The sequence below is a fragment of a genome, unplaced genomic scaffold (assembly GCF_019419815.1).
Source record: "Pyrus x bretschneideri cultivar Hongxiangsu unplaced genomic scaffold, Pyrus_bretschneideri_v1 Contig83, whole genome shotgun sequence".
NCBI classification, from domain to species: Eukaryota; Viridiplantae; Streptophyta; class Magnoliopsida; order Rosales; family Rosaceae; genus Pyrus; species Pyrus x bretschneideri.
This window is the reverse complement of record NW_025999824.1, coordinates 405,670-417,514: the sequence shown is the minus strand read 5'-3', so window position 1 is coordinate 417,514 and position 11,845 is coordinate 405,670. Positions and strand designations below refer to the sequence as shown.

The following is an 11,845-nucleotide window of genomic DNA, read 5'->3' as shown; positions in this document are numbered from 1 at the left end:
ATGTAATATAGTCTAAATTTTGTCTAATTATTTTTATGGAATTTTTCTGAAAATGCTCTAACAACTGATTTAACAAATGATTATGCTTATTATTTTCTAATTTTATATTTTCTGCTTGACTAATAATAAGATCTACAATACTATTGGCTTGTGAATTTTATTCACTATGCAAAATATGATTATGTTTTCTCAATGAAAAATAACAAACTAAACTATTTTGGTCTAAGGTTATTTTTCTTTTTTTAGGTTCATTAATTTCTAAATTAAGGTAATCTATCATAAATTATAATCTACCTTTCTCTAAAGTTACTGCTAATTGGCTTCTTAGAAACTCTCTTTCTTCTCTCAAGGTCTCTAAAGTTTGATCTATTGCTCCTTTTGCTTCTTCAACTTTATGCTGCACTTCTGTGTTATTATATTTATGAATAAATGAAAGATGTTCAAGATAACCAAGATAAAACTTTTACTTCTTTAAAGTCCAGCTAATTCTTTTGAATATGTATGCTAATATTCTCTTTATACTAGTTATAGTTGGATGCCTGAGACAATAAATACCTGGTGGTTGTGGTTGACAAGGTCTACAAGGACAATAATATATGTTGTTCATACAAAATAAACAAGTGTGATATTAGTTGTGTTAATGACTTCCGTCCTCAATGTACTTTACTATTATAATTATACTATTAAAATGCTAAACTTGGCTTTGATACCAAATTCGCAAAGCAGGCCTGGTTAAATAGTCGAATGACCATTATAACAACTAGACACAAAACCTTGCACATAAAACTCGACATGTTTCAGCATGATGGCCACTCATAGTACAAGTATAAGGCCTTAATGGCTAAACTCAGAGGTATGAAGAACTCAGAGGTACCCTAGTTAATGTCCAGTTATTTGTATGACAAGCATTCAACTATAACAGACTGCTCGAACAAAGTATGATCTTTAGTTTAGTAGGTTAATAATATAACTACAATAGTGTTTTCTTATTTTGGACTAGAAGTCTTAATTAAACAAACACACTAAAAAAAGAAAAGAAAACTTACTTAAGACTTGTAGATTGCTTGAATATGTACACTTGAACTTTTATTGATATATAAAATGTTTACAAAGATAATTGTTTACAAGAAAGTGTTTACAAGGATGCTATGAAGACTATGGCTGCTTGAGAGTATGAAAATGGTGAGAGTAGGGTGTCAGATGTTGAAAGGTATTGAGAAGTTGTGAGGTGTTAAGATAGAGGTATGTTCTGCATGGAATAAAAAACTCCCTTATATACAAAAACTAATTCCTTAAACAACAAAATAATTTTTCATCTATTTACAACTTTTTGAGTAGTGACAGCACACTATTTCTGAAAGCTGTCAACACTGTTTTTGGAATCTAGCTGACTTGTCTTTGCTTTAATGAAGGTCATGTGAATCCATGTTGTCTTAGTTGCTGCAATATTTGCCACCTTGGTTTTTGTATTCCAATGTAATCTAAAAGTGTCAGCCTTCTTCTCTCTTCTTTTGGATGTATTGTTTGGTGAAGTCATGTGAACTTTGCTGTAAGTATTGCTTAAGCAATCTTGTCTAAATGTGTGAAGGGCAGGATTGGCATTTTTGCAAAATTCTATCCTGATGATTAAAAGAAAAGTTTTCTTGGATTTTTGGTTAGTTTTCCAATTTTTTTTCTCCTCCCTCCCCTCCCACTTCCCTTTCTCCTCGACAGAGACAAGTCTTTTATAGACTTTTACTTGACAGTTTGGATGAAGGAAAATGGGTGTGGGTAGTGGAATCGGAACCACCTCCACTATCTGTTGCATTTTTTAGAGATAGGAAGAGAAAACTCCCATTTCAGTTTTCTTTCCAACGTGGAGCAACTTGCTTCCTTTTTTTTATCCACTTACTATTTTTTTATATTAGAAAAGGGCTTTAATCCATATTTGGACTTTATTTACTTGATATTTGGACTTTAACCATCAATGGGTTTTTCTTGGAATGAAGCCCAGTTTAATTTTTTTTGGTGGATTTTTTTAATCTCTTAGTAATAAACTAATTATAAACTTTCATGTCATTTGGTTTACAATATATGATCTACCAATTAGCCTCCCTAGCATTACCCTTGATACAAAACAGGTTTTTTTTTTACTGAAAATGGAAAACATAAAGGTAAAATAATACACTTGAATTGAAGCACTGAAATATATATATATATATATATATATATATATATATAAACCAAAAAAAAAAGATGAATACAGTTTATATACAGCGACATACAAATATGGTTTTCGTAAATATACATGTATTATTTTTTTACAAGATTTTTACTCTTTCTATTGGTAGTAGCACTTAAATTAAAAGGGATTAGTTTTCAAGGACTCAAGACAACTTCACTATGTACACTACCATCCTCCATTCTTATCCAAGATTTAACAGAGAAAGGCTGCTCGGTGATTTCCACAATTCTAGCTCCTCTGTCCCAGTTTCCGTACCCACCATAACCGGTATGCCGAGCAAAACATAGCCACAGTTTTTCGTAGGGGCAACACCAGTCTAATCCATGGTTGTGTCCTACAAATATTGCCTGCAACAACCCAAAGAAAATGAATAGATCAATTTAACATAAAAGTTTATCATCTGACTGTATCCTATAGTACGTTTCGCCATTCTATAAGTTTTCGGTGACTTGATTCAGACAGAGTAATTCAAGATGGGAACAAATAGAAACATGTAGAGTATCATATAAATAAAATTTAAGGGGCAAAACTAAGACAAGACAGAGAAAGAAATATAACATTGACTTCAGGAAGACTGCAAGAAGATTGCAAGTTTCATGCTTTTGCAATGTATGATTGTCAACTGGAAGGATCACGACTCAGTTTGTCGGAAATTCAGAATAGTACAGAACATTAACTTTAGGAATCATCAATTTGATATACTTCTATCACTAATAACTTATTAACGAATATTCATTTCCTAAAGGAAATTGTCATAGAATTGGGACGGGTGTGTGTGTGTGTGTGTCTGAATAGAACTATCCTAAATTGTTCCACTGTTTTCTCATGATAGGAAAATCAATTGGTTGCTACGATAGTTGCACTGCTGCATTTTACACAATAAGCAAAGACGGTTATCATTTACATATATCAGACAAGGCGAGCAAGAAAGATAAATCAGCCCAAGTCACTGGAGAACAGACGGATATCGCCTTCTCCAGCAGCATGCAAAAACTTATGATGAAAGTTATGGTTCGACCAAAAATGTCAGTACAAAGCAAACCATGGTTCTGTAGACTCTAGAATTGCCAAGAACCGACTAGGATTTGAACAGAAAATTTAAACCTAAGCACCAATACCTTTGGCTGCAAGTTGCTTGCCACGTTTTTTTCACAACCAGTGGTACACTCAGTCAATGTATCTTGGTTATCATTTGACAATGTTTGGCAGTCTGATTGTGAAATTAGACTCTCTCCCTCCCTCCCATCATCTCTGAAATGGGGGTGTATTGGTTTTTATTCCTGAGCTCCGTCAATTAGTTTAAAGCAACGGTTTACTTATATTTCTTAGGAACTAATACAGATCCAGTTGATTTTCCTAAGTGATCACTCAACTAGTCCATTCCATAACGCCAATCCCTACAGGAATACATGTAGTTGACCTGTTGGATGCTACATAGGAGCATTTCAGTTGGCTGCTCACTCTTCAGTATTCATTTTTTTCTCTTTCGATATTCCTCTATTTGCAGAAGGATGTTAAGGTTGGAACATCCAACCTAAACCTGTTTTTTTTTTGGTCAATAACAACAACCAACAACAACAACAAAGCCTTTTCCCACTAAGTGGGGTCGGCTATATGAATCCTAGAATGCCATTGTGCTCGGTTCTATGTCATGTCTTCCGTTATATCCAAATACTCCACGTATTTTCTTAAAGTCTCTTCCAAAGTCTTCCTAGGTCTTCCTCTACCCCTTCAACCCTAACCTTTATCCTGTAATCGCATCTTCTAACCGGAGCGTCAGTAGGCCTTCGTTTCACATGTCCAAACCACCGTAACCGATTTTCTCTCATCTTTCCTTCAATTTCGGCCACTCCTACTTTACATTGGATATCCTCATTCCTAATCTTATCCTTTCTCGTGTGTCTACACATCCAACGAAGCATTCTCATCTCCGCTACACCCATTTTATGTAGGTGTTGATGCTTCACCGCCCCACCTTTTTTTTTTGTCAATGGAAATATTTCATAAATCTGGCAAACATAGTCAAGCAAAGAGCAGGGAGGAGATACAATAGAAAAGAAAGTGCTAGTGATGCACAGTGTAGTCACTGACAACACCAACAGATCGCTAACATCAACTAACTATGCCAAAAGGCAACCAAAAAAAAAGGGAAGAGGAATTACGCTCCATCTTCCCTTCTACAACAGATTTAAACAGGTAGACATGGCAAGCCTCCTTGAGACAAAACCAACAAAAGAGAGGGAGGTGGCCTTGAGGCCCAATGGTGACAACTGACAACTCACCCTCTTGATTCCCAATGATGCCACCACATGAGCTGCTTGATTTGCTTCACGGTGAATTCCATCACACTTGGTTAAAAGATGCAGCTTTCCTCCAGATAGCTTCAATGATTGGAAAAATTCTCCAAAGGCCCCCGATTGACTTGCGAGAGATGAAATCAATCACGACTTCAAATCACTTTCCACAACCAAATTAAGAACCCTAGTATCACTCACTAAATTGAGGCCAACAAAGATTGCCTTAGCTTCCACTTCCCCAGAGGATTGGTTAAGGCGGGAACGTTCAACATCAATCAAGACACCGCCTTTGTTAAGAATAAGGAACATGGTTTAGCATCTGATTTTACTCCAATGACCGCTGATGTAAGAGGTTTCCAAGCCCCATGGGTATTGACTTTGACAAACGGTGGCGAGGAAGAAGCAATCTAGCTTCTTGTTTGGTACTCAAACTATAGGCTTTAGGGCCAGTGCATCTATCCAACCTAACATCTGGAATTTTTACATAACACAACTCTCATGTATGGAAAGACTTAACCAAACATGTTCATGAATTATATCAAGTCAGTAACATGGATAATCTGTGACTACAGTGGTTCCCACATTCAGGTATAATGTTAAAGTCGGAGCATTCAACCAAATCACAACGGGTTGAGAAGCCCCTGATTTTATATACTGCAGTTGCAAAGCTTGTTTAGCAAATATTGAATTTAAAAAATCTTTATGAGCTTCTGATATTTAAGTTCATAAGACTAAACCTAGCTTATGATACGGTTAAACATTCATGTTTGTTAATATTTAATAACTTCATTATACATGTAATCTAATGATGGTGGATGTGCCCTACATGAATGCATGCCAAATTTTAACAGGGATAAGTATTTGACCTAACTCACCTTGGCAGAAGGCCTTTCAACCAAAAGTTTCATGATACCCATTTCAGCTTCTTGAGTTGCTACTCTCTCCTTGTTAATTGAACCCACACAAGGCTTGTGTATACCGAACCATGGAGCTGCCTTCTTATAAGCACGACTTGGTATATGCCAAAAGATTATCTCCGGCACCCTGCCAAATAAGGATTCTTTGATTGACAAGAAATAAGAGAAGAACAATAAATCTCGGCAAGCCTTCAGGTAAATCTCTTTCAGCACAGGCACAAAATAAAAAAAGTCGAAATTCTAAATTCTGGTATGAGATATGTACTTGCACTCAGGAAAAATCAGATGCTAAGCCATGTTCCTCTTGTCAATAAGGTGAAAAAAAGGGATAAAATGATGTTCCTTCCACAATTTTCTACCTTGAATCAGGGTTAATCTCTAGAGCTTTCTTGCGGAACCATTCTGCTTGGGCACTGGATATAATTTCTGGGTAGGAACCACCACCAGAATCTAGGAAGTACAATAATGCCACAGGTGACTTGGGATTGTTGGACGACAAAAGTTGGAGGACATAGTTGGATATACTAGGCCAAAGCTCTTTAGGACCATATCGAGAGTATGATAGCATGTTACGCTCAATCTCATTTTTCATTAACTCCAGACGTTGTGTGCCTTCAAAGTGACACTCTTCTTCTCCTTCATAACAGGCAGCCTTGTGTTAGACTAACTAGTATCCAAATGTTTTTCTCACCGTATTGATCAAATTAACAACATAATAGATAAAACTTCTCATCCACCTGAGCATGATGAATTGGCTACGCGGCAACGAATTTCAGGAATTCCAGGGGATGAAAACCACTCAATTGGCCACACAAATGCTGCATCATCGTGGTTTCCAAACACACTTGCCCAAGGAATACCCCTAGCTCTTGTTGGAGAAACTGCCTGATCCCAGTACAAGCTTGCATTTTTAATCGCTATATTGTTGGCTGTGATGACATCTCCGAGATAGATAACGAAATCTGCAATTTACTTTTCATTCCTTAGAATCTATAACGACACAGCAACGGGAATACATGGTAAGACAGGCAGGTTTACAGGCTAGATTAAATAACAAATTCAAACTCTACCAGCTTCAACACAACCAGAAATGTGAAACATAAAAAAGAAGATAAATTTGGTTCAAAGAAAAGGAAAAGAACAGACCAAGATCTTGTATCATCAAATTCAACTTTAGGAAACCGGAAAACGATAGCCTTTCGCATGTTGATTAACATTAACTTAACTTAATGCACGCCTTAGGTTGGTTTAAACTAAACAAAGTGCCCAAAATCTAGGCCGAGATTAGGCGAATTTTGAACATTAACACTGTTTTCCAATTTCCAAAATACCAATTTCATGTCACAGGGCAACAATATGCTTCAAATTTAAGGTTAAGATTTTGATTATCATTCTCAATTAGTATGAAAAGGATCATTAGCAATCGTTGACATACTCTAATAACAATAGAGCACCAACACACACCCACAAGTTTAAATCATTTTTCTCCATGTTTTCCTGAACAAGTTTATACTAGCAATGTCGTCTACTGGTATTCCTCTCCATTTGTAAACAGAAAGTCTTAGACTCGACTTTTATAAATAACGAGTCCAATGCTAAATTATTACCGACAATTATTGGGTTACTTAGCCGAACACGATCCTTCGATAAAGTAGTCTCAAAAGAAATGGAAGCTAAATATAAAACTATATACAAAAGTCAACACATGAGAAATGAAAAGAGAAAATGAATGACTTCACCTGGGGTTTCATCGTCGAGAACAGAGGACATGACCTTGATAGACTTCACATCCTGGAGTGGACCCCAATGGGTCCATGCGTCCTCTCCGAAATGCAGGTCGGCAAACAGAGCGATCTTGAACGGTGCAGTGGACCGTAGCTGATGGCAACCCTCTTCCGCCTTGGTCGGTAGAGCGACGGCGGAGATGAGCAGAAAGTAGAAGAGTTTTGCTATCATCACTTGAGTTACTCTGGGCACCAGCCAGCACACAGACGGCATTCCTTCATGATATGATCATAGATTCATAGTGGCTGTGGCCTTCCGGTGGGAAAGATGGCGAAATTACGGAATTGTCCCTGGCTTTCTCCTTCCACCACTTGGCCTGTGTTTAAAACTTCGTCTTTTTAATCAATTTTTCTCCAATGTTACCTAACACTGGATATAATATTATTTATACTAAACGGATGAGAATGGACTAAATTTCACAATGAGTTAGTATTAATATAGTTCAAATTCGTTTTTCGCGAGAATCAAATCTAATATGGTTCACAAGGAAAGAGGAATAACAACATTAGACTCTAGTATTAAGTGGCAATTATATCATGATTGAAAATAAAAGATATGTATTGTGGAAATTAAACTTAATTATGAAAGTAATTACAAAGGTATTGGAAATATGTTATTATGTGTGTCACAATTGCACACTAATAAAATTATTGAAAGAATTTCAACAGAAAGACCACATTAAAATGTGTACTAAAAGTCAAACACTAAAGGGTGTGGTGACATAAGGATTTTAAAGACTTTTAAAAGACTTTAGAATCCTGACGTAGTCAACTAGGATTTTATAAGATTTTAAAAGAGTCTATTCAAATACAGGGATAATCAACTAAAGGATTTTAAAAAAATTTAGAATCCTATTGTAGTCAACTAGAATTTTAAAGAATTTTTATAAAGTCCATGCAAATCTATAGGTATTCAAAAATTCATAGATCTTGAAGGATTTCCTTCAATAAGAGATTTTATAGGATTTGAGAAAGATTGTAAGCATAACAAAATCCTACCTCCACCCCTAGGATTTCTGTTCAACCCTCACTTTCTTTCTCTATCCCCCCACACTGCAACTCGAGCTTTCTTTCTCACTCTCATTTTCTTCGAAAAATTCATCCTTCCTTCCTTTGGGTGTCTCATCCACCCACCCCATCCTCTCAATATACAATCAATAAACCATTGTATACAATCGTATACAAAGATAGCTAAGTTGATACCTTTGGAGATAGGACTTGAAGAAGGTGATAGAGGGGGTGTGAATAATTGAAGGGTTTGACTTGCACTTGTTAATGGACTCCTCCATTTTTCCTACCTTTGCAGCATCCATTCTCTCTCTCTTTCTCTCTCTAAAGGAATCACCTTTTAAAAAAATCAAAAGCCAAATGCGCTTTCATGAGTGAATGATTATGGTGGATGGTTTCTATCGTGGAGGACCTTGGACATGGAGGATAGGGGTTACACGGGAGAATTGGGCATAGTTCTTCATTTATTTTCAAGTTTACTCTCATTTTTTTATTTAAAAATAAATTTTAAAATGACAAGAGAGTCTCTCAAAATTCAATCAAATCTTTTATCAAAGTCCATAAGAATCGTTTCAAATCTTTAATCAAAATCCATAAGAATCCTTAAAAAATACAGTTAAAAGGTCTTTTAAAATCCTGTGAAATCCAAATTGATCTAACCCCCCCCCCCTCTAAATTAATGGATTTTGAAATCAAAGGGCCAAAGTTAGAAATTCTATTAATCTCATAGATCACTCAATTTTAAATACCTAATAGGGGAAATTTGGAAATATAATCATTTTGAAAACATTTAATGAAATCTAGCCTCTGTTTTTTAATTTTTATAAAATTAATCGAAATTGAAGTTAAAAAGACTTAATTACCCTTAAACTAAAACCATCTCTTTCTCCTCCTACTCTGGTGTTTGTCTCCTATGTCCAGCTTCGCATCCTCTCTTTCCTCGTGCCTCACGAGATCGTCGGCTTTGCCTGCATGTTGAAACGATTCGTTTTGCTCTGCAAATCTAACAACAAGCTCTAGTTGAACATCTGCCATCGCAGGTGGGATTGCACTGACGGCAAACTCTACTAAAGAGATATTAGAGAAAGATGTAGGATTGGTTGCTACGCTTCCGTCTTTTGTTAATAGTTGTTTGGCAATTAAGAGGAGTAAAGAAAAGATAAATGCTGCCAAGCAGCAAATTGATAGAATTATGCATCCATCAAATGATCGTTCAAGTGACAGCAGTGATATTAGCATGTTTGAAGAGGTACATACTAGGAAGAAGGGAAAGAGAGGACATGGTATTGATTGGGAATATTTAATTGGAGGAGGATTATCTCCCCTCCTAATCTCTCTCCCCTTCCCTCCCCTCATATTTGAACGATTATTGTTTAGCACGTCAACATCTTATATTAATTTTTTTATAGAGACAATAAGACAAAAAATATATGTGAGAGGAGGGGAGGGAAGAGGATGGGAATAGGAGGGGAGAGAATCCTACTCCGATTTAATTATTGAAACCCTACTCCTTCATAAAGTAAAATAGTAAAAGAATAGGAATTGAGAAAGGGTGGTACAATGTTTAATTGGAATTATATTATTTTAACTCTGGGTTTGTGTGAGAGCTTCTACATTTTGGAACAAAAATGGGAGGAATATGCCTGCACGCCTTTGCAACTCCATGATCAAAGTTACATTTTTACTGGATTTTGTCTAGATTTTGCAAATCTTACAGTTGATGCAATCATACTGTTTGGACCCAAAATAATACATTTGGCCAAGTCCATGATTGTTCTCGATCCAGTAAGAAGTACCAGGAATATTCCCACCTTGGGCCTAGCCTAGTAGAGCTCGGCTGAATCCTATCAGAAGACGGTTCTGCCTGGATAAGGGTGAAGTGGTCAAATCCTAGTATAATAATGACTTTTCAGAAGCTAAGGATGCTTCGAATCAGAAAAGATGCCGAGAGTCAAGGGTTGAATCTGAATGATTAATTAAAGAGCTTGGTTTAGAATCCTATAGAAGTTAGGATTGGTCAAGACCTAACCAGAATGGGTTGAGTAATTCTAATACGAGTGAAATAATGACTCGGGTATTGAGAAAATTGCTACTATAAATAGAAAAGGGAATGCATCACTCAAAGCCTTCCAAATCAACACACAAAACTGCCATGTGCAAACTCTCGCTCTACACGAAACCTCTCAAAGACCTTGAGATTTTTATTTTTATTTTTCCCACCAACACTTCAGTTTGGATAAACAGCACTATGGAAGTAACTGGCAACATCTTCAATTTGAATAAACAACATTGGAACCATATAATCAACTGATTGAGGAGCATCTTCATAGGGTCTTTCTGTCTAGGTGCAGGTAGTCCTCATCTTCACAGACATGTCTATTTCACTAAGCCTCTCTATGAGACAATGCCCAGATCTATGTTGTTAAGGCCGTCTCCAACCCTTGACCTAAACCTAAAATTTTTAGCCCAGAAACAACTTTTCTGCTCCAACCCTTATGGCTTAAAATTTTAGCCCCAAATTATTAAAGAATGAATTTGGGCTAATTTTTTTTTCCTAAATCCACTTTTTTTTTTCAAAAAAAATTATGTAGACTATCGTAAATTAATTTTATGAACATTTTAATCTAAAAATATTTAAATTCCGATAAATATTGAAAAATCACCAAATCGATACATGAAACTAATGAAACACTATGAAGAATATGAAAATCATGATAGAGATGTATAAACACAAAATACTTGAAACGCACAAGACACACAGAACACATGTGGAACACATACAAAACACATGTTAAGGACATACAAAACACATGTGAATGACATACAAAACACTTGATAGAGATGAAGCAGACACATAACACATGTGAAACAGATGACACACATGAAACACATACCAAATACATACAAAACACATGAAACGCATGAAACACAAACCTACACACATGAAACTCAAACCTTCAACCATCTTCTATATAAGCATGTGCTGAATATCTAACTATCACACAACATTCATACCTTTAATCATCCTCTATATTCACCAATCTTTCAACTTTTAAAGTGTTTTTTTTTCATAAAAATCATCAATATCTCATTAATGGGTGATAGAAGAAGGTGTAGCTTAGTAATGTGGATGACACAATACCAAGCAAGTTGTGCAAATGCCGATGCATAAATGAACGCAGAAGAAGCTGCATTTGCAAACTCGCTTATGTAGTATCAACACCATGCCGAATCTAGCCATCGTGGTTCTGTCACGGGGCGTTCATTTGTGCAGCATGATAGAGAAGAGTGTCATGACCAGATGATGAAAGATTATTTCATCGAACCTCTGAGGTATTCTTCTCATGATTTTCGAAGGTGGTTTTAGATGAGGAGTGAGCTTTTTGAAAGCATCTTGAACGTAGTTGTCCATCAAGATCACTATTTTGCAAGAAAGATAGATGTCGTAGGCCAACAAAACCTATCATTTCATCAAAAGCTAACATCTGCATTTCGAATGCTAGCTAATGGGTGCTCTGCAGACTCAACTGATGAGTATTGCCGACTTGCAGAGAGTACTACTATTGAGAACCTGAAGCATTTCTATAAGGCAATTGAAGCCATATATGGAGCTAC

At 36.1% G+C, this 11,845-nt stretch overlaps 1 protein-coding gene across 1 annotated transcript; it reads right to left on the bottom strand.

Moving 5' to 3' along the window:
- Positions 1-2,231: 2,231 nt before the first annotated feature.
- On the bottom strand, positions 2,232-7,549 carry LOC125473330 (probable inactive purple acid phosphatase 16). Its single transcript, XM_048575985.1, has 5 exons — positions 7,178-7,549; positions 6,176-6,400; positions 5,798-6,074; positions 5,397-5,565; positions 2,232-2,571 (listed from the first exon to the last, which is right to left on the bottom strand). Exons 1-5 carry the CDS (start codon positions 7,434-7,436, stop codon positions 2,359-2,361), a joined length of 1,143 nt encoding a protein of 380 aa, XP_048431942.1. The 5' UTR covers positions 7,437-7,549; the 3' UTR covers positions 2,232-2,358.
- Positions 7,550-11,845: the final 4,296 nt, after the last annotated feature.